The sequence below is a fragment of the Orbicella faveolata genome, unplaced genomic scaffold (assembly GCF_042242905.1).
Source record: "Orbicella faveolata isolate gen_17 unplaced genomic scaffold, um_ofav_v1 contig_14, whole genome shotgun sequence".
NCBI classification, from domain to species: Eukaryota; Metazoa; Cnidaria; class Anthozoa; order Scleractinia; family Merulinidae; genus Orbicella; species Orbicella faveolata.
The window spans coordinates 6,764,830-6,792,529 of NW_028301541.1; the positions used below are offsets into that span (position 1 = coordinate 6,764,830).

General features: G+C 38.7%; 1 protein-coding gene across 2 annotated transcripts in view; it reads left to right on the top strand.

Annotated features, from left to right (window-relative positions):
• The window catches only part of LOC110048058 (uncharacterized), a 55,843-nt gene extending 34,799 nt beyond the window's left edge, over positions 1–21,044 (top strand). The window contains exons 12-21 of one of the 2 annotated variants that reach the window (XM_089287417.1): positions 3,084–3,386; positions 5,000–5,302; positions 9,031–9,318; positions 10,556–10,858; positions 14,035–14,143; positions 15,627–15,939; positions 16,690–16,732; positions 17,136–17,402; positions 17,868–18,164; positions 18,911–21,044. In XM_089287417.1, coding sequence (XP_089143543.1) covers positions 3,084–3,386; positions 5,000–5,302; positions 9,031–9,318; positions 10,556–10,858; positions 14,035–14,143; positions 15,627–15,939; positions 16,690–16,732; positions 17,136–17,402; positions 17,868–18,164; positions 18,911–19,278 — 2,594 coding nt within the window. In that variant the 3' untranslated portion in view covers positions 19,279–21,044. The remainder of the gene's footprint in view (positions 1–3,083; positions 3,387–4,999; positions 5,303–9,030; positions 9,319–10,555; positions 10,859–14,034; positions 14,144–15,626; positions 15,940–16,689; positions 16,733–17,135; positions 17,403–17,867; positions 18,165–18,910) is intronic. The other variant, XM_089287418.1, reaches the window with a different exon arrangement.
• Positions 21,045–27,700: the final 6,656 nt, after the last annotated feature.

The window sequence follows — 27,700 nt, forward strand, 5'->3', positions numbered from 1 at the left end:
TTACATTTTTTTGCTCAACTTTTGCTAATAATTATGTACAATTGTAGGAATCAACCTTGTCGATTCAAATCAATGTACATAGTCATATGTGACCAAACAAAGCATCTGGAAATTTTCAGTTACATTTGTTTGTGGCCATTTTCCTTAAAGCTTAGTTAATAGCGGAAAAGTTATGGAGACTGGCAGAGTTCTTTGATGTACGTTTTTCTTGGCTATTTTGGGGGTTGGCCCTGCGCAAAACCTGCCAAATTATAAACGGTAGTTATGTGTGCTCGTACAACTAACCATTAGAAGCATAGCAATTATGTTATTTATGCATAGTCAATGAGCATAAAACAAACGATGTGCAGGGTCAAGGACCGTCCAACATAAATCTTAGCCTGTTTGTATGCTTCTTTGATGTTTACTGAGCTTCTTAATCATTTCCCTCTATGGACTCTGCTTGGAGACAGAAGTGGAATTTTGTGTTGGACTTCCTGTAAAATATTATAATTATCTTACCTTGCAACTGGAGTAGGACATTCATTTCATTTTAGTCAGAATTTTCCGATTTCAAAAGTAAGTTTAACAAATTGACGTCAGTTTTTCATGCGTCTGTCTTGTTATTGATCATGAATTTCGTCATAACATTGTCAGAGTAACTGTGGATCCATGAGGCGATAGCCGAGTGAATTCGCAGACTACTTTGACAATGTTATGACGAAATTCATTGTCAATAAGAGGACAGACGCATTAAACACTGACGTCAATTTGTTTCTTACGATAATAAATTGTCAAATTGTCCACCCTCGCTCACTGAGGCATTGCATAAATTATAAATTCATTTGTCTGTTCACTTACTGACCATAAAAATTAGCCAATGAGCGGGCGAGAATTTCTGCAGTTATTGTAAAATTTGGGATATACATGTACCATCCAAACGTGTCACACAAGTGAGGGATAAAAGAAATAACAAAAATTTGCTGTTACAAAATGAATGTGCCATGACTCTTGTGTGCTCAATTTTTGATGCAGTGTAATAATATGATCAGTACGAATATTGCTGTGATAAAACTCAGGAAACCTATTTATTATTGAATGATCACAAGCTAGGTGTGATTTTGATGGACAATGTTAATCCGGTTTTGATATGTGCAAAATGCAATCGCATGACACTTACTTTCTTGTGTGTGCCTCAATATCACGGAGCAAAAAGTTGCAAAGTCAGGTGTCATTTTTTTAAGCAAAGGGAAGTTAGGCTTTTAATTAAAAACAAATATTATTTGGCATATATGTAGTATTACTGTACTTCTGTAACTATGAGCAGAAGGCGTCAAATTTTATAATAGAAACAGAGGAAATAGTCTTTATTTCATATTGAAAGGAAAATGTTAGGTGATGTAAGGAAAGCAAGTAAAAACTAACGATATAATGTCCCGACGTTTCGGAATGAAAAAATGAGAGTTAGTTCAAAAAAGATAATTATGACCTGTGCGGATTGAATCTGTTTGTACATTCAAACGTGGTCTTAATTATTTGGGCATGTCATTACAGAATCGCACCCATTGAAAAGCGTCGCCCGGGAAAAGTGAGGTACCCACGATGCTTTGCGGGCGTCATGACCTGGGAATGAGGTTGCAAAAGTTCACCGCCAGCTTCGGTCTCTTAAGATCTGAATTGCCGAATTCCCAAGCGGGAGTTGTAAAATTTCGCTTTGAGTCCGTTTACAGACAATGGAGATACAACTGGAGCAATTAGTATTGTTTGAAAGTGGTGAAGTGCTCTTTTCATCAGTAAAGAGCAAAGGCTGCGTTTGCATATCAACAGAGCGTGAAGTGTTTATCCGTATACTAAACACGCGATCGCGAGCAATCCTTTACGATAAAAAAAAAAAATGGACGTCCGCCCTGTGGAATTCTGTAATCTATCCGTATTTATGAACGGAAATTCTCATGTAGTCCTTGCTTTTAATGTTTTAAGTAGCCACTTATTCGCGTGTAGAGTTGGGTTTGTTTTGGAAGCATTTTTTAACGCTTTGCGATCACCGATCGCCGATCACCCGATGCGCTCGGTGACTTCGTAATCTGTCCACGTTGGAGCTCCATTTTCAAAGCGAGTGTTTATTTTTGATTTTAGTTTTTTTTTCTACTATAAATGTATAACTACGAACATAAACGAAATTGCTTTCCTCGAAGAGAGATCGCTAAATTTGATCACACCATCGGATTGTGTCATAGATTTTTAAACCAGCTGTGTGAACTTAATGTAAATAAACATTCGGACTGCCGATGGTTTGTAGTTTTGCTTTTGGCTTTCCATACATTATTCTGTTAGTTTAGTTCTGATAAAAACCCGACATTTAAAGGGTAATTTAATTTTACATCATCAAAAACTTGTAAATATGTCAACATTATAGACCTGGTCTGGGTTGTTCGAAAGCTTAGTTAATGCTAACCCAGGATTAAGAGTTAACCAATTAGCTATTAATTTTTCTAGTATAAAAAATGTTTTTCACTTCTTATATTTTGAGTAGTTTGAGATTGCTCAAGCTCAAAACTGAAGGACAAACAAAATAAACAGAACACCTCACCGAAATGTATACAGACTGAAATCAAAATTCTCGCTAATCGTGGCTTTGAAAAACCTGGCCCATGCAGAACTACAGGACTATAATTATTTTGCAGTATCAGCGGACCACTTTGGGCTCAGCCTTTTTGAAATTAATTTGTCGTACATGTGGGTGAATTAAACAAGGACACAGGTAAAGTAATTGAGGTGTTTTTGTTTAATAGGATTTATGTGATGCCTACTTACCGTTGCATGATTCTAATTAACTCTGTCAACGTCCTTTACAGTTTCCAGTTATTGGTTCACATACCTTGCGAACTTCACTGTTCTGAATGGTCACTCACTCTGTTTGTTGTGACTCAGGGACAGTGTACCATGTGCTGAGTTGTGCTATACTTTGTTTGCACTTATACGTGTACAATTTTTGTACTTTTTTACTTAACTTAATGTTTGACTAAAAATAAATTTGAAAAATAACGTTTATGTGTAGTAAAAGAACATGCTTAGAATAGAACTAACTTGTTGTTCAATTGTAGCGCCTTCAAAAGCTCCAGATGGCTTCACTGTGACTGCAGAAACTTCTACCAGTATTGCAGCATCCTGGGAGTTACCACCAGCACAGGACAGGAATGGAATCATCAGAGGATTTAAACTGTTCTACAAAAAGAATGGGTCTTCTGGGTTACAAACCATAGAACCAATCAACAGTGAATCCATCCGGAACAAAGTTGTGACTGGGCTTGATGTGTACACAGAATATGAATTTCAAGTGTTGGCCTACACTTCTGTAGGTGATGGACCAAAGAGTTCTAAACAATATGCGAGAACGAAGGAAGAGGGTAAGAAATTGATAAAAGATGATAAGCAAAACACCTCACTGTATGTGATCCTGACCTTGCTGGGTATGGTACAGTTGCAAGTGGCCAACTACATTCTATGTTTATTTCGATATATTTATAAATAACCCTTCAACCACTATTACACAGACGTAATAACAATTATCCTGTTTTAGATGAAACCAAGTGTAAGTTTTCTACTGATTTAACAACTGCCGTAATGGTTTATGTCTTATGTCGTGGTAACAGGTTTGAAAGAGTGTTATATTACACATTATAATATATGTTTCGTTCATGAAAGAACGTGCGTTATTTTGAGCTTACGCGTGCTTAGATATGCAAGAGTCATTGCTGTTTACGTATTTGCATATTCTATCAGTGTTTCGAAATCAGCATCCTTGTAACGGTTACCGCACATTTTGGCTCTAGTTTCGTTTTGTTGTAACTCTCTTGAGCCACCGGGTAAGTGTTAGCCATCAGGCGTCGAACTGCTTATGTTTGTTTCGTTTAGTTTCATGTTACTTTGCTCATGCCTTTGTGTATATTTCTACGTTTCGAAGTAATTACCATCAAATGGAATTAAATTGTTGTGACTAAAACGTTGACTAATACTTTGATAACAGTGAATTGTACAGCGAGTGAAACAATATAAATAGGACCCAGTGAAATCAAAATCCCCACATCTAAGAGATTCGCACTTTTACTAGCAATTCGCTGAAAACAAACGCACATAAACAAGCTAATTATACAGCACAGGAAATCAAAACGAAATACAAATAAAGCAACCAAAAATGACGGAAAACTAACGAAACTTACAAGATTTGTGTGGCGACTTCGGCGACTACATGTAAAAATAATGACAATGGCAACTAGAAAACTAACGGCAGAAGAAGCTATACCAAAACATACAAACAAGGATGAAAGAAGGTACACGAAAATATGAAACGTTACGTAACCGAAAATAACTGGCGAAACTAGTTAGAATAACAAGTATACACGGAGTAATTGAAAAATGGAAAACAATGGACAAAAAACGTGAAGGCAAAACAAAACTGAGGCGCCGTGACTACACCCAGCACGCACTTTGATTGGTCAAAACCCATGATTTATCAGAGTATAAACATAGAAAAACTGTGTTTTATTGTTTTTCGCCGTATTACCTGTATATCACAAAGCAAATGAAGAAGCCTAAGCCATGTACAACACTGGGATAAAACACTCCGGACATTTGAGAACACTCGAGAAATGTAGAAAACACTCGACTGCAGCTCATGTTTTCTACATTCCCTCATGTTCTCAAATGCCCGTCGTGTTTTATCACAGCGTAATACACGGCTTAGGCTTCTTTATTTGTTAAATATGAATTTCACTATTAATAGTAGGCTTGTGAGAGAGGATGATTGTTTTATTTATCATTCTCAATTCTCCATGTAGTTGATTATAGTCAAGTACTATTTGCTTGAAACAATTAAATACCACAACGTTTAACCACTGCTAAATTAATTTAACATCTATCCATTAGTGATGTGTTTCTTTACGTTACTTGCTGTTTAACTTGATTTTTGAATCTCAAAAATGTACTAACAAATCATGATTATAATGTTGTTCAATTACAGCTCCTTCAGCTGCCCCAAGTGGCTTCACTGTTACTGTGAAATCCTCCACCACTATTACAGCCTCCTGGCAGTTACCACCAGCAAACACCTGGAATGGAATTATCAAAGGGTTTAAACTGTTTTACAAAAAGAAAGACTCTTCAGGGTCACAAACCATGAAGCTTATTAACGATAAAGCGATTCACACTACAGATGTCTCTAGGCTATCTAAATTCACAAAATATGAATTTCAAGTCTTGGCCTTTACTTCTGCTGGTGATGGACCAAATAGTACTGTAAAATCTGAGACGACAAAGGAAGACGGTAAGAAATTGGTGTTAATTATTAGCAAATTTTACTTACTTGTCTTGCATAAATTACTACGTGGTCCTCGTAGTTTGGAACAATGTTTGTAAGATGGTAAAAGAGTTAATTTTCGTTTCCTAATTGACTTAATTAGGTTAACTCCTCATACATTGTAGAATCTTAATTTTATAAATCTTCTTTTGATATAATTGTTTCTGTCTTTAAAAAAAACATATTTGAGGAGTGTAACTGTGTAAATATTCTTAGGTTGTTTCTTACTCAGAAACTCAGCAATCAGAGGTATTGTGCTGTTCGAGGCGATAGATAATTCGAACTCCACTTGATAGGTTGATTAAGGGCATATTTAATCAAAGCTCAAAGTTCGCGAGATACACTAGTTGGGACGGTGAATGACAGAAAGTAGATTACGGTAGAAAAAAGTTCCAAAAATAACTGTAGTAGACTTGAAGCTAGTTGTAGCCGCCACAAGAGTTCGTAGTTTCAGTACAAAATGCAGAGTGAGAGTTGAGCACAATAAGGTAGAAGGTAGTGCAGGTTCGATACGAAATATAATTAAAAATACAGTATAGCTTAGATACAGCATTTAGCTACATAGGTATGTTACGGATATAATTATCAGTACCTAAAACAACTGAGAAGGGTTAATATTGTTGAAACGCTGAGCTGAATGTAATAACACTGAAAAGACAAATAGATCATGACGACAACAATGTGATTAAAAAAAATCAGTCATTTGGTCTTGTGACAATTATAGCAACATTTTAACATTGAAAACTTGCTTCTTGGAAATCATAGCTTCATGTAACAATGGAGGTAAAACACTTCTTTTGGTAATGACTTGCACAGAAGATTGCAGAAAGTTGCCCCAAAGGTAGTCAAATGGTAGCCTGTAGCTGGTCCTATGATTATAGGAGTTGCGGGATTACTAATAACTACCGTTGCAAGGAGTTGGCCTTAAAGTGCACCTAACCCCCAAATTTTTTTTTTCGCTAAAACAAATCTAGACTTTATTTGAAGCATTTGGGCGAAGAAATTTTTGAATTTGGTCCAATCCTCGATTTTCTATGCCCTTTCAAAGTCGCGATTAAGTGTTTCACGACCGCGTTTTAGGGAGTCTGGGGCGGCGGTACCTGATGACGTCTACCCAGGAACCAAACACAATAGCGCCTCAGTCAACTCTCTGTATTTGCTCGAGAAAATAGAACGCAAAACTAATCGTTCCGATGTATTTTGGGACTAAAACGTCCAAGTTTTGTCTCAGAATCATTTCGTTTTCGTCACTGGAGTCAGAGTTAAGTTTCGATTCGGAAGGCTCCGAAATAAACTTCGATCGAGCACGTTCGACAACTGTGAACTCACTGCTTAGAGCTTTGAGAGCAATTTACAATATTTCAAGCGACGACGGGGAAGACGTCTTTGCGGACGAGCTGCTTGTATATTAGGAATGGAAAGCTAGATACGAAGTGGAGGAGCAGGCAAACGAAAAGCAGGAAAGAAAACTCAAGGACTGCTTTGGATGGTAATTTCGTCAACTAAACATAAGATTCCCACGCGTGTTTATAGCCCGTTTACATTTGTCCTTACCGAGAATGTATTTTGTCAAGGTTCTGTTACATCCAGTTTGTGTTTTACTTTCAGTTGAATGCTTCATGTTTATAAGAGCGACGTACGTGTTGCAGTTTTCGAGACTTGATGACCTCCAAAACATTGGCTTCGATCGATTGAAAATCGTATTGTTTGGACCTGTATTTTTGAAGCTGCGGGAAGCAAGGCGGAAGGAAACATTTCATATAATTACCGATTTCACATTGTCACACGTTTTAAGTCGTAACTCCAAATAACCAATGCAAATTGTTCTCAAAGTTTGCAGTGAAATAGGCCCTTTGCAGCTAAGCCATCACGTGACCTACTTTTCATAAAATTATGGGCTATAACTTAACGAATGCCAGAAATGGAAAAAGCATGTTGAAAATATCAAAATTGCCAAGTTTGAGGCCCCCATCATCAGAGAATGAGATTTTATGATGGCCTGAATTTTTGAAAGAATAAGAAGATTTGTATGGGAAAATGTTGCTGGAGAGCAAGACCTTGCTCTCCAGCAACATTTTCCATACGAATCCTCTAAATTTTCCGAAAATTCAAACTATGGTATAAACTTACTCGTTTTTTCCCGGGGCCTCAAACTTGGCCTCTTTGGTATTTTCGATGCGCTCTTTCCATTTCTGGCATTCTTTAAGTTATAGCCCATAATACAAAAATTTTTTAAGGAAAAATTTGGTCACGTGACCCCAGCTGGAAAGGGCCTATTCGTCGGATAAGCGAAAAGGATGTGTTCCCTAAGCGGTCCGCAGATAATGTTACGCGGTCATATTTTCGACGCTATTGCACAGAATCTTTGTCGCACTGCTGATTTCCAAACCTTCGAAAAACTCTGTGAGTCTAACAATTTTGTTATCCTGTAATTCTAGAGGATTAATCTTCGACTTTCATCTAAATCGAAAGAGAAATAAGTGTTGGTTAGCGGCGTACAGTTGCGATCTATTTACATATCAGTATAACGCTTCTTGATCATGACCGGATCACACAACTTTGCCGGTTATGTTATAAATACTGCGGGATTGGAAGATATAGGTTGTAGGTAGTATTTCTACAAATTGCTGGTTAGCTTTAAGCAGAAAATTTATGAAAATAGCGTTCGAAAGTCTGCGGAACAAATTCCAGTGAGAGTTCTTCAATGGTTCTCACAGATTCAGTTCGCTTGTTTCGGTTCGACAAAATCAACCATCGTTTACGTCTTTATTGCACCATTAGCCGATCATCGTCAGTAAATTGTACAGTATATCCCGATAGCACCTCTGGAAGACGTTTCTGCGCACTTTTCGAATGTGTATTGCACCATCCTGAAGGAAATGAGATATCCAACCTTCCTGGGTAGACGTCACAAGAGCCGCTGGACCCATTCTCCTCAAACTCGGTCGTGAAACAAAATGGCGGTGTTTTGGAGCTATTTTCGAGATTTCGTCGTGGCACAGAAAATCGAGGATTTAACAGAATTCAAAAATTTTTTCGCAGAACTATTTCAAATAATAAGTAGATTCGTTCTAGCGAAAAAAAAATTTGGCGGTTAGGTGCACTTTAAAAACACACGCATGCATGATTATGCCTAGTGTGTGAACCATATGTTCAGTAGAAAGGGTTATTTCATTCCCTTGCATGAAACACGAATTTATCCTTGAGTAAGCACGAAACAGTAAATTCCTCACTAATAGACAAATTCGGCTAACTCACGCGCGAGTGTTACGTGACTTGAATTGGGTACAACAGCAATCAAAAGAAGTACGTTCGTATTGTCATTTAGAGAAAAATAAGCCACGATTCCGCAGTTTTGTTGCACCGGAGACTGTCAGAACAGCTCCGCTAACCGAAAAGATCTCTCGTTTCACGGGTTTCCGTTAAATTTTAAAAGCGTCCTCTCTGTTTGCATCGTGAAAATGTTAGGTTAATTTTAAACTACGTTTCTGCGTGGTGTAACCCAGGTTTGTGGTCTCTTATCAGTACCATGCATTGGCTTTTTCGTGAAATGTGTCAGTCATCACGGTCTGTGTGTGAAATGTTGTTCACTGTGGCACAAACAAGTGCATAATCTTGTACTGAACATGGCGAGTGGTAACAACAGTATGAAACAGTTGTATTAGTTAATGAGTTGTTATGTTTTTCCTAACCAGCACCTAGTATCCCCACGTCGCTCACTTATAGTGTGCAAGACCAAGACAAGTCACATGGTCCAAGAATTAACTTGACCTGGTCGATACCTGCAAAACCAAATGGAGTCATTAGAAGTTACACTGTGTTTTACTGTTACAATGGAAATTCGCAAAAAGAGATCTCTGGAATAGATGCATTGAGTTACTCAGTTGATGTACTGGGTGGTGCCACCTACCAGTTCCATGTCAGAGCTGTGACTATCAAACCTGGACCAAATGCTACTTTAACCGTAGCTGTCCCTGAGTATGGTAGGAAGACTTCCACTCAAAGTACAATTCGATCAGCATTTTAGATGAACAAGTAAATTTGTAATTGACTTACATTTACAGGCCACAATACTGCTTTGTGATATTGTCTAAAAGTTAATGAAGAACTTTAAAACTGGTGTGTACATATTTTCAAGTTATATACGTAGACTATGCAAATATTTCAAGCAGTGTTTATGAACACCAGTCGGTATCTTAGCTGTTAGCAACGTTGGTCACATATAGTCATAATTTGGTGGCTTTGTGTTGAACCCCCTGTACCATCATTACGGTTTGGAGGGGGGAGGGGGGGGGGGGGGACTCCCATACAAAAATGACTGGGGTGCCCCTCGTACCTTTTAGGGGTTAAAAAACGGTTTTGGTACTTCTTAGGTTTTATCTTTTAGGGAATTGTGTCGAAACAAATAAAACATGAGATATTTGAAAATCAACTTGAAGCAATCATCTTTATCGCTATTAAAAGTAATGAAGGTGTCAGTCAATTTGTTGTTTTAGAGTTGGAACCTCTTAGGGGTTCATTTAAAAATTTCCGACGAGCACCCCCGTCCTTTTTGTATGGAACTCCCCCTCCCCCCCCCCCCGCCGCCCCACACACCATCATATTAGCGGCCAGAAAACCGTAATACTTTGACGACTCTGTTGGTGACCTAAACGTCATTTCTGAAGGTACCTAGATGGTCTTCAAAAAAGTCTTATCTGTTCAATTTTACTTTCGTCCCACTTTCTTACTGTGGGCGGCACAATTTGGCTTTACGGAGAGATCCTTCGCAAGTCCTCTTTCCTCCTAAGGGTATAAAAGGGATGTAAATGGGATACCATGCTGGGAGGTATGCAACCCGTGATAGTTTGAATCCCATCCAGGAGAAGGAAAATCGCTTGTTTATTTGGATTATGAAAACGTCGTTACATGTAAGTTCCTTTGCTTGCGCCAACATTGCATGTACGTCAGCAGCCGATCTTACTTCACTTTGCTTTGTTTTTGCTTCGCTTCTGTTTTGTAGATATTTCTGTCCTCAGAAAGGGGAGAACCAATAGTCGACAGTTTCTGTTGGATTATCTTACAGTGTTCTTGCGTAGTGGGAAACTGTCATTCAACTTGACACTTCAAATTAAGTTATTATTGTGTTTTTCACTTTTTGTGTTTAGTGATCAATTCCTTTTTGCGACTAAGAATAACAATAACAATAGTAATAACACAATTGTATCTTTTCTCCCTTAGTGCCCAGCCACGGGCCAGAAAATGTGTCTTCTACAGAAGTTAACAGCACAACATTTGAGGTAACTTGGGCTGCACTGCCAGAGAGGGTGGCACATGGCGTTATCAAAATGTACCAAGTCAGACTAGTTTTGAAGGAAAATTGTACTTCAGCTCAGTCTGAATTGTATTCAAGATTTAACACAACCTCAACAAGTATGGTCGTAAGTGGTCTATCAATTTGTGCAAGGTATGAAGTGTCTATAAGAGGCTACACTGTGGTGGGACCAGGACCCTACAGCAGACCTATAGTGCTTCAGACTTCCGGTGAGTGAACGAAATGTCTGATTGGATTGTTTGATTTATCACGAAGTAAATACGATATCTTGTGCTGTCCTAAACTGATGCAACGTTTATAGTTGTAGTCACCCGATCCACCAATGGTTGTCCTATCCGACTGTTTCTAAGCAAAACAAAATACTCTAGAGTGAAAAGAGCTTTCAGTTATAATCAAGGCATATTAGGATGATTGGCTAGCCTTTCAGCTTGCTTGCTTTTATGAAGTTTACTCTTTGCGTTGCTTATTATTTTCGGTGTGATATCCTTTACGTGCTTTCATATTTTTGGAGAAATGAAAAATTATATTGCAGACTATACAATCTTCTTTCTAAGATCGTCGTCAAACGTTGTATGCATCAAAGATTTTATTGTACTAGATATGTGTTTTAATTAGAAAACAAAAACGAGATTCCTCAGAGCCCCTCGTCAAAAATAAGACCATAGACTATTATTTAGGTTTTAAATCCCAAACTATGTAGCTTTTCTTTGTGTTTCGTCTTTTGCAGAACAGCTAGTTGCTTTTATATAATGTACTCTCCGAGGCTTAAGTTGTTTTAAGGGACCGTTCATTTTTTATGAGGTAGGGGAGGCTGGTGGGATATGGGGGGGGGGGGGGGGGGCATGCGAAAAAAAATGGCTTTCGAGGGGGGGCCATCCCAAAAAAATAAGGGGAAAAGGGGGGTCACGTGAAATATTTTAGTAAAACTTTAAAATGGCATCATGTTTGAATATCAAAAAAATTGCTATAGAATAAACATAGAAGGCAGGATACAAATTTATTACAAACTTTCCTTCTGCTTTAAAAAAACGTTTGGCGACAAAAAGCATTTGTAGCTACTGAAAAGAAGTATTTAACACTGTTATTTTCGAATGCAACTTTCACTGGCACTCATCTTCATCTCCGCTGTCGTCGAGTTCTTCGTCGCCGCTTGTGCTGCTATGGGAGTCTCTTTCACCAATGCTGCAAGAAGCAGCAATGCTTTCCGTCAGAGTGTACTCTTCAGGGTACATGAAGGTGTAAACATAATCTCTGACTTCCCGCTCAAGGTTGGTGGTGATTCTGCTTCTTGCAACATTGGTGAAATAATTCCCTTCCAAGAGCTGTGCGATGTATGGCCCATCTCTTCTAAATATCGACGTGGCAACATCCTCAACTTTAAGACACTCTTCCGGGACGGCCGTTCTAGGAGGGTACACAAGGCATTGTGGAAGATCATTTCCTAACGGGTTTCCAACACAGATTCCATAAACTCGTTGGACGTTGTTTTCAGTCCGCTTCCTCTTTCTTTCATTTGACTTTCTGCGGTTTTCTTTTTTCCTTCTCCTTTTGTTGATGTGCTGTTTGAGTATGCCTTTGAATATGCTGTTATAATTGCTCTTCTTATTTTCTAGTGCTTTCATGTCCTGCGTGACCTTCGTCAACTTAGCTTCTGTACATTTGATCTGTTTTACATTAAAACTATGGGCAAATTCTCCGCCCTGCTTTAAAGCAAGCCCATTGGACTGAAAGAGTGTGGAATCGTGTTCCTTTACATCTTTCAATATGACATTCAACTTTTCCACCATTGCTCTGTGCTCTTTGATGGAGAAGTTCAGTTTTCTTCCATCACTGGGCTTCAACTGGTACCCTTGCATGGAAAACTCACTCGCCCTTTCTGAACAGCCATCCGCACTTAGAAAGATTGCTTCTTTTGCTTGTAAGATGTCAAACTGCCTGGATCGTTCAGCGGTAAACCTTTTCTTAAACGACTCGTCGCTTTCGCCATTATTGCGCATTTTGGAATGAGCCTCTTTCATGATGCTCATGTAGTAATGCGCTCTTTCCCCGATTGGATTAACAACATAAAGAAGAAAGAGCATGGAAGTGGCAGGCTGGTTTTATCTGACCCAGAGAGCATTGCTCTATTTGCAGATAAGTTTATTGTCAAATCGAAGTTTGTGGTGGATTATCTTCAGCATCTTGAAGTGCTGGAATTTAAAAGGAAAAAGAGAGCAGAAGAAAAGGCAAAGTTAAGTAGGGAGGAGGATTATCCTTGGACTGAGTTGTGCGAAGATCTAACCAAGCTTAAAAAGCTACGTGTTCCAGAACTAAACAAGTACTCAAACCACCACGGGCTGAAGCAGCATTTGAAAAGCAGCAAGAGTGAGAAAGTAAAGGCAATTGTAAGACATTCATGCTTGCAGCAGAAGAGTCCTCTCAGAGCTGGCCAACCAACACTGAGAAATGCCAGGACATCGACACAAAATGACCACAGGGCAAGTGCTGACAGCAGTGAAATGGATGAAACTGACAATGATGAGTATGACAGTGATGCCATTGACTCTGGGGGAGACGATGACTCAAGTGACGTCATTCTTGCATTCATCAATTCAGATGAGGAAGATGCCAATGAGAGGCCAAATGCAACATGCTCAGGGCGAGCCACAACTAGGAGATCCGAAATTGACTTCTCTTTCTTTTGATTTGTTTTTTAAACAACAGCTTTCTGTCGTATAGAGATTGTAAATATTGTCTTCATAGTGAGCACAATAACGTGAAGTAGGGGGATAATAGAGAAATATTAAAAAAGTTGAAATCTAAATATTGTTTGTTCAATTTTTTTTTGGGGGGGGGGTCATCCCAAAAAATGACCGCTATAAGGGGGGGCCATGTGAAAAAATTGGTAAGCTGAGGGGGGGTCATGCGATTTTTAAATGGCGCTTCCCAAATCCCACCAGCCCCCCCCCCTCCCTCATAAAAAATGAACGGTCCCTAAGTCGCCTCAAATCACCTAAAGTAACAGTGGTTTTTTCCTGCCAATTTTGCTTAAGTAGCTTAAGGTCGCCTCAAATCGCCCGAAGTCGCCCAAAGTTTCGGCGACTTAAGGTCCCAGAGTAGGCCTTCTCTGTTTCGCATCTACAAACCTTGTTTTCATGACATGTTCTGATGTCAACTGAAATGCTAGTCCTAGCCCCCTGCCCGATGCAAACATATGTATTAGAAAAAGCCTTTCAGGAACGTGAAGGTAAGATTCACTGCTTATGTACATTCAGTCATGGTTGCCAAGGACATAGACGATCAAAATGGTGTGAAATTTCACGAAGGCACAATTTTCGGGAGTTGACAGTTTGCACTGTTGGTTCTTGATGTCCAGCTGACCTGAACCTGACTTTTTCTTCCACAGGTATGAGATGGTCCAAAGAAAGGCCTTCCTCGCCATCTTTTCCTTTGAATTCAACCGAAGCAGGTTTAACAGCAAAAATAACATTACCACGCTTTCCAGCAAATGCAAAGTATGTATAATTAAATAAGAGGCGTCCGTAAATATTTCCTGAAGTCTTGCAAAATGGAAAAAAATCGCAAATTCCTAAACGTGGCCATAATGTAGGTCTAGTGAAAGTTTTGTACGTTAGTTCTTGGCCCGGTGTTCTGGAAATGTAACCTTGGGGAACAGGGCTGGGAAAATGAAAGAGCAACGTTTCTTCTTGAAATAAATGTAATAACATTGGGAGAGTATCTAAACCGCAAACTTTCAGAGTGCTGCACCCAAGTTCTTGTGCAGTGAGCTCAAAATTTATCTTTGTCTTTCAAGTTCTTGTATCTTCGTTGTGGACAAGGAAAGTACTAAGCTAAATTTTCCTGGAAGACCTTTGGCACTCATGGAAAGACAGTTTCTTAGAAGTACATTATATATTGGTTGCTACAAAGTTTGTATGAGGGATTTCATGTCTTTTGGTGTCGCACAGCTCAATGCACTTTCTCATTTAATTGATTTAAATAACCGGATCATGAGCAAGCTTTTCAGTAGGGATTATTGGTTGCATATGTATACATGCATGTACCCTTCTAAAGCTGACAACAATGGCTTTCAAACGACTGAAAAAGCCTAACACAAATAGAAATAGTGTCGGATAGGGTGTCAAACTATCATTGCCGCCGTTTGTTTAAAAGCAAAATCTGATTGACTCTTAAGCATAAGTTTCACTGGCCATGTCCATGTTTTTTGCGGTTATTTTACACGTCTCCAGGCTATATTTACAGGTAAACGCTCTTAGTGGGAAAGTAAGTGTACGTGTTATTATATCTTGGTTGACAACTTTCGTTATTTCAATTGGAAAAGGTGATTAATACTAATACTTCTAATGAATACTGGGTGGTACCAATAGTTTATTTCCTAGGGGTCTTTGTATTGTGTTCTTGGGCAAGACACTTTACTCTCACAGTTCCTCTGTCCACCAGTTGTACAAATGGGTACATGCGAAGTTAATTCTGGGGGTAGCCATGCAATGGACTGGTATCCAATCCAAGGGGAAGTAGAAATTGTCCTAGTCGCTTCATGTTACGGACACCAGAGATAAGCTCCGGCCTGATTGGCCACTGGGCTCACACGCAAACTTTACCTACTTGCCCTACCTACATTGTTTGCTGTTGGTATTAGTCCTATAATTGTTATTACATTCATGGGTAGTACAGCCCATACTGGGTGAACAAGTTCAACAGTTCCATGGCAGTTTCACGGTTACGATTTTCACGAATAATAAACTAAGTGGACGAGAGCACTTCAGTAAAGATTACCGTAAAGTATAGTATTTCTCAGATTGGCAGAGTTTGCAACTTTTATCCAGATTTCTGAAATGTTGATGGTTGCACTGATCATGCTTCGCACTACAATTACTCTTCATTTACCAGGTGTACATTACTTCGTTTCACACCAATATATCTGTTTTTCTAGTCTTGTTCTTGGTGAGTTACAAGTTCATTGTCGCAATCTTGCAGATTCTTTCAAGTCATCGTCATAATGGTTAGCTCACACTATTCTGGTGTAGTATACTCGCCAGAAAGTTTTACACCACAGGATCTGGTGACATATGATGAAGCACACGAATCTCTAGTTCCTGCAGCTTATGTGACTTTCCAGTTTAGTGGAAACGACTTTGATAATTACCAGGAATTTATTGTTGGAAGTGGAGCACAATCAAATAGTAAAGCAAGAAGTAAGAGAAGCTGTGATAACAACGAGCAGTATTACAACAAACCACTCCAGCCAAATACCAACTACAGAGTGTTCCTTAGGGCTTTTGTTACTGAGGTATTGTAACCACCTCTTATCATTTATAACTACAGTTTTGCTTATTGATGCCAGTGGTAACTGTCAAAATCATAGATGCATAATCCCGACTCAAGTTAAACGTTACAAACAAGTCAAGTTGTTAAATGTAATGCTGCATTAGTGTGTTTTATTGTCAGTTTCGTTTCTTGGGAATACTCATCCTTCGTGCCTTTCTAGTCTTTCTACAAGTTTTAACAATGGCCAAAGAGCTGAATTGAATTTTGTACGTGCGGTAATTAATGTCACAATACCATCTGTGCACGGTGACTTTTTCGGCAAGTAAGGCATCAACAAATCTTTGCGATCAGATCCCATAAATGATAGATATACATGTTCAAAGGTAAACGTTTTCAACATAACCTGTTCATATACACGTACTTGCACATGAATTAAAAGACTTAAGCGGTGGAAACAAGGCATTGTTGCAAGCATATGTATAGGTTAACGTTAATCGTTTTAAGAAGGCGAGATTAAAAAAAAAACGAATATCGCTTTGCATAGTTTTCGTTAGATCCCAGTGGGCGCTAAATCCGTAAGAAAACTTTCGCAATAAGAGGGTTGATATTTTTGCGATTGTTGTCTGTTTGACAGGTAAGCAATCACATCTGGCTTGCAAAACTGAGCGATGTGATTATATTGTTGACCACTGTGATGATGGGTATTGTTGTCGATAAGGATGCGGACCACGCTAAAACACATCCGATTTGTTAAATGTATTTATCTTTGTAGGTGCTGTATATTTCGAGCAACTTCGTAGAGATAAAGACCAAAGGTATTGGAGAATAAAATTCGTTGTTTCTTCTTGTTGGATATGTGTTGTGTTAAATATTTATCTGTGGTTTTATATTTTGCATTTGCATTGTGCCAGGTTCACTGTAATAGCCTGAAACAAAACCAAATTAAAATCAAAGTGGTTGAATTTTGAACCAAAAAAAAATTTAGACAGATTCATAAGGAATAGAATGCAAGATTGTAAACTGATGTGGACATTTAAACGTGGCAGTCCTGTCGCCTAATAAGATGAGTTCGGTAACCGTGTCGGCTAGTTGTACTTGGGGAGAGGATGGAGAAGATACCGTAGGCCAAAAAAGAGGTTTCCTTGGTGGTCAGTATACAGCTCTCCCTATATTGCGGATACGTTCGGAAAATTAAAACCTTTGTTCTTAAACTCTTAGAGAAACCTGCTGTCAAGAAACTACCAGAAAAATCAATTTTACTGGTTGGCGAACTGGTATTGTTGACGTGTGAGGTCACCGGAGATCCTGAACCTTCTGTTACGTGGACTAAAAATGGAAATAGCTCTATACCACGGGCTCAGTTCAAGAACGGTGGTCGTATCCTTGTTATTAAAGACGTGCTTCCTGTTGACAGTGGTGTTTATCAATGTAAAGCATCCAACAAGTTTGGAGAAAGCCGTACATCTACAGCAGTGATAGTCGCTGGTAAGATGCACCGACTAGAAAAGAGATAATGACAAAATTTAAAGAATTTATACAACTGTTATAAGCAGAGTTTTGGCTTAATCCATCGTTAATCCTCTGAAAAAATTGTGAAACGACATTGGATGGACCGGAAGGAGGCTCGTATCTCTAGCTCACTCTATGGATGTTCTCAGGTTTTAAAACTTTTAAGGAAACGTATGGAAAATTGCGAGCCTTCCTCTTATCACCCCACTTTCTACTATGAGAGGAACATCACATTATGTGGGTGGAGTTTGTTGGCTCGCTTTCTTTACTCCCAGGGATTTGCTCGTAGTATAAAAATATAAGTGTCGCACTATCGTAGTCTATTGAAGCAGTTGCAACTTTTAGTTTAAAAAGGTTTATAAAAATGGGTTTTGGCGTAGTTCTTCTAATGACGTTGTTTTGCAGTTTTGATTTTTTTTTTTCTTCTTTTTTGATGCACAGTTCCACCCACAATAGCTAGAGAAGTTTCCCCATCTTCAGTGATATGTGAAATGCAAACCCTTTGTACTTTATCTTGCCATGCAACCAGTGGCAGTCCTTTTAATTACTCTTGGACAAAGAATGGTCAGGTCCCAGGTAGTGATGACATCAAAATCATGAACAACATCATTGTTCTCACGCCTCGTGATGCAGAGGATTATGGGATGTATGTGTGCCATGCTACAAACAGCTTTGGTTCCACAGCCTACAAAATCACCTTGTCAGAGGGTCACAAGTCTTCATCGTCTGCGTTTTCATGTAGGTGCAAGCAGTTGGTAAATGTTGTTAAAACAGAGTACGCTATCTACTCGATAGTCACGTATCTACTGAATAATGTTACAACCAGGTCAGGGACAGAGGTACAAACCACTTTTCTTTTCTTGTGGTTATTCATGTGTTTTAGATTTTTTCGAGTAGGACGTGGATGATTCAGCTCACTCGAGTATAAGCAATTTATTAGCCAGCTCTTCCCTGGAGTTTTTAAGGACACTTCCTACCGAATTTGAATCACTGATGCTTCACTGTAACTCTTTCAGGGTAGCTACTTCAATCATTTCGATGTAACAGTGACTTTTCAGCTCAACAAGCCCTGGCAGTGAAGTATGGGCTGTTTAGACTCAGAGAGATATTTACTTAAAAACTCCAGATAAGCCACTTTACATTCCTTGTATATCATCTTATCAAGTGAAAACTAACCTAAGAAGATACCTAAGATACCTTTATTATTTTGATGCACCTTGTGAAACCATTGGAGCAGTAAGACTATGTTCTTCCCGTCACCGGAAAGTTCATTAGTTAAGAAATGAGTTAGAAAACACATTTTCTCGTTTCTACGAGTTACAGAAACAAGAGTGGAAGTTTCGAAGAATGAGAAGTGCTGTGAGAACACGAGCTATAGGCAAGTGTTCCCACAACTTTTTCGAGTTCTGGGAGACTTCCTGCCGAGAATATTGCGCGAAAAATAAAACCTGTGTTTATTTCCATCTATTGTTACTCTTTGACAGATGGAAAAAGCGTTTTCTATGCTACGGTTATCACTTTATCCTGTATTGTTTTCATCTCGCTTGTTGTAAATGGTGTGTTGATACGGCGGCTAAGACGAGCTTTGCCTGAAAACAGAGCAACGACTGCGGACAAGTCCATCGCCGATAACGGATGTCAAAGTGTTTCACCACGTGATCAGCACATGTCAGAGCCAAGTTCATACATGGAACTCCGTCCCAGGCCTTTGGAAGGGCAGTCACCTGGTCCTCCTGAGTTCAAAAGTCTACAGGGCAAAGATGAGGATACCGAATATTACAATGTGGGATTTAACGAAGGAAAAGACGGACAGGAAGAAATTTACCTTGAAATAGGAAATGCCTCGTGTTGAGTTGTTTCCGCTCTTTGAAACAGAGGAATATAATAGGAAAGCTTGGAAAGAGCCTATTCACGCAGTGCAACTACCGGGGGTACTATGTAAATATGTCACATCACGTATCTTCTGCCTGAATGTGCTTCACCTCGAATGAGGTTTCCAAAGGAAACAAAACTTCTCTTGTAACCTTCTATATTTCATTATCTACTAGGCATAGTTGGTCTGGTGTGATTGTCTCGGTAAGCTCTTTAAATCACAGGAGCGATCAAAATCTAATTTCTCATGACAGCACCAATACATTATCAAGCAAAGGTCATGGGAATAAGGATAATCAGCAATGTTACTTTGTCTTGACATACCACCAAATTCTCAGAAGTTGTTAAAAGAACTGATTACTGAAACGATTAATAGAACAACAATAGTTCTTTTTAGAGAGATCTAACCATTTACTACGTTAGCTAGTGTGCAAAAAGTCGATCATATGAGTAAGCACAGTGTCATTTTTTTCACCTTTGTGATTAGCAATCTCATATTTTGCTATAATGATAATGATAATGATAATAATTAAAATAGTTAAACAGGGAGTCCACTTCACTATAAGGTGCTCTTCAGTGGGGCCCTGCATAAATAAATATTAAAAGTTAAAATAAACGTTAAGTTAAAAGTTGCTATGGCTAATGATTTCGTTTTCCAATCCCGTTGGCACTTGTGCCTCAGGCTCACTGTCTCATTTTAACTTTATGTAATAGTATAGTAACTTTGCAAGTAAGAGAATGTTTGTAAAAAAAACATGGTCATAGGGGGAAATGGTTAAGAAGCCAGGTAAACATCAAAGAAGCAAAACAAACAGGCTAAGATTAATGTTGGAAAGTCCTTGACCCTGCACGTCTTTTGTTTTATGCTCATAGCCTATGCATGGGTTACATAATCGCAATGCTTCTAATAGTTAGTTGAATGAGCACACGTAACCACCTTTTGTATTTTTGCCAGGTTTTGTGCAGGGTCAACTCCCAAAATAGCCAAGAAAAACATACAACAAAGAACTTTGCCAGGTTTCATAACCATTTCCCTCCATTAACTATGTAAAAAAACAAAAATATATGTACGTAACAGAATAGTTCAAGACAACACTATTTGTAGGTAATAACATATTTGTCGGTATTATAATTTTAGTAAGTAATAGATTATTTGTAGAATACAGTAGCAGGTAATGAAATATTTGTAGTCAATAGATTATTTGTTGGCAATAGAATATTTGTAGACAATGGAATATATGTAGGTAATAGAATATATATAGATGATACAATATTTGCAAGTAACAGAATATTTGTAAGTAAAAAAATAGACTACTTTGAAAATAATAGAATTTTTGCTCTTAATGAAATATTTGTATCCAATAGGATATTTGTAGGTGGTCTTAAGTTATTTTAGGTAACGTATTATTTTCATGTAATAGAATGATTTTTTATAATATAATTTTTGTAGACAATGGAATATACGCAAGAAAAGATTATTTGTAACTAAAAGAATACTTCAAGAGAGTGGCATATTTTTCGGTAGGCCTAAGAGAACATTCGTATAAAGCATAGTCAAAGACAATAGAATATTATTAGTTTATAAAATATTTGTAAGCAATAGAAAATTCGTAGCTAAAATAGTCGTGGACAAGAAAATATTTCTAGGCAATATCATATTTGTAGATAATAGAATATTTCTGGACATTAAAATGTTAGTAAATTGTGGAATATTCAAATTAGACAATATTATTTGGAGATACCAAATACTAGTGCATTGTATTCTAGAATTATAAACACATGACTTTGTAAGCTACTACTTTTCACAACCGTTTCGCTGCAATTTCTAATTTTACAATGACATTGCATTTTTTTATTCATTCTCCTAAGGCCTGCTAATGGTCCGTTAAAAGATCTCACCGAAAGCAGCATAAATTATACAATAATCCTATTGCAAAGATTCCATTTCGATTGGCTGACGTGCTCCTTTCTATCAGTTGTCATGGGGCGATTTCCACTCAACCAAAGAAAACCGGAATTTTTCATTGAATGGAAAGCGCTCATGGTTTTAGACTTTTTTTTTGTGATCTGATGTGTTTAAATTGATCAGAAGACGTGCTCGTAGAAAATTACAAAAAAAAACCAAAACAAAACAAAAAAGATGTGCTCGTCTGTAGAGGCCATCTCTACCAGTCGTCATTATTGGACGAGACTGACCACTTGGTTCGAGCTTCTCGGCCTGGACGTGATCAGGCGATAACATGCCCCATGAACGTACTTTCAGATGTTAGCATAACCCACTGACCGACTATCAGGTGAGAGCGCAATTCGTTAGGCTTAACAGGGGCCGTGTAAATTAATTAAACGGCGAGCTCGGGTTTCGATTTAGCAAGTAGATTCCTTGTTGCCGTGCGTCTGTTGATTAATAGATCACAGATGACGTCAAAATGTGGTAAGAACTAGAAAGTGGCACACGATAGCCGAGTGTGTTATTGAAGTCTAACCATATTTTGATTATCTATGATCTTTTACTGAACAAACGCCAGGCAACATGGAATCTGCTTGTTTTCTACAGAAGAGAAACAAAAAAGAATGTTGATGACGTCATCTGTGTCTGTCCTCCAATAGATCATAAGTAACGACCAATCAAAAAGCAAGAATAATTATGATTGTTGTAAATCTACTGGCATTCTGATTTGAATGCCGGCATATTTTGTTGCAGATAGTGAGTAAGTTTAGTGAGTAGCCTAGCAGTGCGTGGTTGTCAAAATGCCGGCCGCTTCTTTGCGTCGTCGAATTGTCTGTAAAGAGTATTTAGATAACATTTTGAACGACTAGTAGATCTACCATGTACCAAAACAAGTAGACTAGTTTACCTAAATGGCACAAAATGCTGCCGAAGGGAAGAAGGATGTAAAGAGTGTCGATGCAGAGAAGGGTTGTTCCCATACAGAACTCGGGATTGTCGGTAACAGTAACAAACTGGTTTATTCAACTTCTCGGATTACAGCACTCGGCTGCATGCAGTACTAAGCCTCATTACATTTTCATTGTTCTCTTACGGACGAAACTCACGCTCTTATAGAAGTGCGAGTCCTGGAGTTTCCAGAAACTTCTGAAAGGAATTAAATAGCATTGTTGCAAGGTTTCTAAATTCGAATATTACATGAGCAATACAACATTCCAGAAGGTTTTAGCTCACGGCTGAATGACTTCCGGTTCGAGATTTTTAATGACAACAACAAGCCGTAATTCTTCCCCCGTGTGATTTCCAAAATGTTGAGTAAAGTTGTGCAGATAAAATGTATAAACGGTACGGCTAAAATCTGTGACTCTGAAAATAATATTAACTTCATCAGATCGCAAATAACACTTGATGATCAGAGGGAATTCTGTTCAAACTATAAAACAGATGCCTGGTATAAATCAAAATTTTGCTTTTACACAAAATAAGGGTAAAAAAAAAAAAAAAAACAGAGCAATTTACATAGCTGAGAAAACGTCACCTCCGAACAGTCTTCAACGCGAGAGAACCCACGGAAAACAGTGCAGGTTTTTTTTTCCTCCTTTATTGAATGTTTAAACTTCTTACATACAAAGTTTTGTATATGTTCTTATTAAAATTACTTACAAGATAAATATTCCATAATTAACCAGAAATGAAGACTTACTTATCACCACTAATTAAATTACTTGTATGCATTATTTTTATGTATGTTTGTGAATTAAATTACTTACAAGGTAGTTCCATATAGTTAACTAAAAGTGGAGAATTAATTATCACCACTTTAAGACAATTCTTCATAGGATTCCATTTATTACGGTTGTAATTTATAATTCTATTAGATTTGAAAGCAATATATTTTTCCGTTTCGTACTTGTTTTCAAGAATTCTCTTAAAGTGACTAATCGACGGTTTAATATCTTTATGTCTACAACTCCATAAATAGCTCTTACCTTCAATTAGTACATAATTGACCAGATCCATCCTCTCCCTCAAGATTCCTATGACAACGTCACTTAGTAAGAGACATCTGCAACTACTAATATTATTCAAAATGTGGGCAGTAACATCCATCCAAAAGGAGTACGAAAAGGGACAAGTAAATAATACATAGTTTCTAGTTTCTTTGGTATCTTGACAAAAGGAACAGTTAGGGCTTGGAATATAGCCTATATTAAAAAGGATTTCATTGGTAAAAAGAATGGAGTTCAGTACTTTATATTTCAGAGATCTTAAGTAGGGTTCGCTAGAAACTCTTATGGGCAATGTAAAGACTTCTGCAATACAGTTATCTTACAAATCAAATTCTTCCGCTATCTTGGCCCTTTTCTTTGGCTTTTCATACTTAAACTTTATCAAAAAGCTGTAATAGTCACAGCATTTACAGTTCTCAGGATCAAGAACGACGGTAAAAGAAGGTGGATGTGTACGTAGATTCAATGGCACTGCGTGTCTCAATCCTGTCCAGGTCAAGAAATTAAAATTCAAAAACCTTTCTCGTTCAAAAGTGTCAAAGGAGTCAATATTTGTCATTATAAAGTAGATCTTTGGTATACTTAATACCTTTTGAAATATATTGTTTATAAAACACACTTTGACCGTCAATCTTAATTTCTCTGTTATTCCATATATTATATTTATATTCGCTATTACAATCAACAAGGTCTCGTAATTCTGACTACCATTGATAATAACAATTCATAATAGAAATCAGGTAAAATATTTTTAAATTAAAATTTATCAACAGCATGGTTACAATTAAATTCAAATAACCCCCCGTGACTACTTAAGAGATCATTGAGATAAAGTTTCCAAAAACTGCTACTTACTTAATTTGGCCCTTTACTCCTCCCGGAGCATAGGCCACCAATAACAACTCTCCAGTCTCCTCTGTCCTGAGCTATCCTTTCAAGTTGTTTCCATGTGTGTCCAGTCCTTTTAATGTCCTTTTTAAGCTCCCGCCGCCAGGTGTTCCGTGGTCTCCCTCTCTTTCTTTGACCTTGGGGGTTTTAGTTCAGGGCTTGACGGCCAATGCTACTAGGTGGTTTGCGTAGCGTATGGCCAAGCCAGCTCCATCTCCTTCGTCGGATGTCATCTTCCACTGGGGTTTGCTGCGTCCTTGCCCATAGGTTCTCATTGCTGATAGTCTCTCGTCAATGGATTCTTAGGATTCTACGTAAGCACTGATTAATAAAGGTCTGGATCTTCTTCATCGATGCCTTGGTTGTCCGCCATGTTTCTACTCCATACAACAATACCGACTTAACGTTTGAGTTAAACAAACGTACCTTGGTGGATGTACCGATTTCTCTGGAGCTCCAGACCTTTTTTAGCATGTTAAATGCTGGTCGTGCCTTGCCGATCCTAGTTTTCACATCTGCGTCTGTTCCCCCACTTTTGTCCATTACACTGCCTAAATAGGTAAAAGACTCAACTTCCTCTAGTTCCTCCCCTTCAATTTTGACTGGCTCATCAGTGCCTGCATTGATCCTCATGATCTTTGTCTTCTGTTTATTGAGCGTCAGTCCTACTTGCATTGAGGTGTGATGCAGGTCCGATGTTTTTTCCTGCATCTGCTGATGATTGTGTGACAGAAGCGCTAGATCGTCCGCAAAGTCCAGGTCGTCCAACTGCGACCACAAGGTCCACTGGATCCCGTTTCTTTTCTGGTTTGTGACAGCTCTCATGATCCAATCTATAGCCAAGATAAACAGAAAGGATGACAGCAAGCATCCCTGCCTCACCCCGGTCTTAACCTCAAACTTCTCTGTCAGTTGCCCCTCGTGAACCACTCTGCAAGACAAACCCTCATAAGAGTTCCGAATCAGATTGACGAACTTCATGGGTACACCATAATGTCGGAGCAGCTTCCATAATGTCTCCCTCTCCAGGCTATCGAAAGCCTTCTCGTAGTCGACAAAATTTGCGTTAAAGGGGGAGTTCCATTCAATTGATTGTTTCACTATAATTCGCAGTGTTGTGATCTGGTCAGTACATGACCTGCCTGGCCTGAAGCCGGCTTGCTGATCCCGGAGGCTGAGATCTACCGGCCCTTTCAACCTTTCCAAGATGACTCTGTTCAGTACTTTCCCTGGCACAGACAGGAGTGTGATCCCTCTATAATTTGAACACAGGCCAAGGTCTCCTTTCTTGGGGATCTTGATCAGGAGTCCTTCCTTCCATTCTGAAGGGATCTCTTCTTCTTCCCAGATTTTCTCAAACAATCCATAGAGCATCTCAGCAAGCATCTCTGGATCTACCTTGAGTGCTTCCGCTGGAATCTCATCTGTGCCTGCTGCCTTGCCATTCTTCAGTTGTTTGATGGCCTTCCTGATTTCTTCCCTGGTGGGCTTACCACAATTAATTGGCAGGTCTTCCTCTGCGGCGGGGATGTCTGGTGTATTTGCTGGAGCTGGTCTGTTAAGAAGCTCCTCAAAGTGTTCTGCCCATCTACTTAGCTGCTTATCCGCACCCATCAAGACACTTGCGTTCTTATCTTTGACCGGACGTTCTGTTCGTCCAAATTTTCCTGCAAGCTTCTTGGTTATGTCATAGAGCTGTTTCATGTTCCCACTTGCTACCGCCTCCTCTGCTTCCTGGGCAATTCTATCCACAAAGTTCCTCTTATCTGTTCCAATATTTCTCCTTACTTCACTGTTCACTTTAGCGTATTGTTTCTGCGCTTCTTTCTTTGCTGCCCTTGTTCGGCAGTTGTTAATTGCCGCCTTCTTAGTTTTCCTTTCCTGTATCTTCTGGTGTGTCTCTGCCGAAAGCCATTCCTTCTGTTCAGGTTTTCTTCGGCCCACCACTTCTTCGCAAGCATAGTTAACTGCCTCCTTTATATCCTTCCATTGCGAATTAATGTCCAAACCCTCATCGTCCTCATGCAACTCCTGTAGGATTTGGTATCTATTGGACAGTGTCACTCTGAATCTCTCTGCCATACTTACATCCCTCAGGAAATCCACATTATATCGTGCTCTTCTTCTTTCTTGACCTGTTCCATTCCTTATCAGCTTAAGCTTTAGTTTGGCAACTTCTAGATGATGATCCGATGCAGCATCTGCTCCTCTCTTGACCCGGACGTCTTCTAGCGATCTTCTGAACTTCTTTGCAATACAGATGTGGTCGATCTGGTTCTCTGTTATATGGTCCGGGGACATCCATGTTGCCTTGTGTATCCTCTTGTGCGGAAACACACTGCCTCCATTCACCATGTTGTTTAAAGCACATGCATCTGCAAAGCGCTCACCATTTTCATTCATCTTACCGAGCCCCTGTCTTCCCATTACTTCATCGTATCCTGTGTTGTCCGATCCAATACATCAATTATTCTTTTTAACCAACTTAACCTTAAGGCTTTAACCATGTTTTCATAATCAACCATGTTGATACCGCCAGAATCGTAGGGCGAATAAGTGGAGCGTCTAGTAACCTTATCTTTTCCGTTCCATAGGAAATGAATCAGTAGAGTATTAAATTCCTGTATAATTGTAGGTGGAGTAGTTAACACAGAACTCGGGTATATCATTTTTGAAGGCAAAAAGGCCTTGATAATCGTTACTTTACCATGGATGGAAAGCCCTCTGACTTTCCAAAGGTTAATGCGCATGTTAATTTTTCCATTCGCCCATAACCACAATTCCTTGCGCCTTTGATCTTACCGCTACTGCCTTGTTCGTGCGCTTCAATTCAGGCTCACTCACTGTGGCAGCAATTATCCGGCGCTCTCGATTTCTTTTCGTGATGATAGGCGGCCCACTGAGCTCCAGGTGTGAGATGATCGGTTATGACGAAAATACTTAGTATAAGGAGGGTCTAAGGACTACAAGAGTTTATACGTGAATATTTTCGCGATCGGTCTCAGGAAGTAAAAATATGGTCAAGTTGTTAATAAAAATACCTGACGTTACTTCCTTTTGTCTGATGGCTCACTTTGCTGAAAGGGGGTATATCAGTATATAAATTAAAAATTTGCCTTAAATTTTCTCTATATATATCAAAATTTTCTAGCCGAAAACTTTTTCAGTAAACATATTTAATTTGTGGCTAAAAGTTAACTTTGTAATATAGTAAGTAGGTTTATTGCGAAATTCTTTCTATATCTGTAGAATGCGTTTGCTGCAAAATTCGCCGTTGTCTAAACTTCGGCTGAAACGAGGTCATGAATAATTTAGCGATTTCAAAGTGGGCAAAAGGGAGCAAACATTTGGCAAACAAAGCCATCGCGTGGCTTCTGTCAATGTTTTGAACCCAGTTAACTTGTTAAAAGACACCGTTGTAGAATGTGTCAGATAAAACAATGCTTTGATGGCTTTCATTTATAATCTGCTGAAATATGCTGAAATGAAACAAAACGTAAGTAAGCTGAAATAGCCATAGCGCAAAGAATATCGGGAAGCATGTAACAGATATCCAC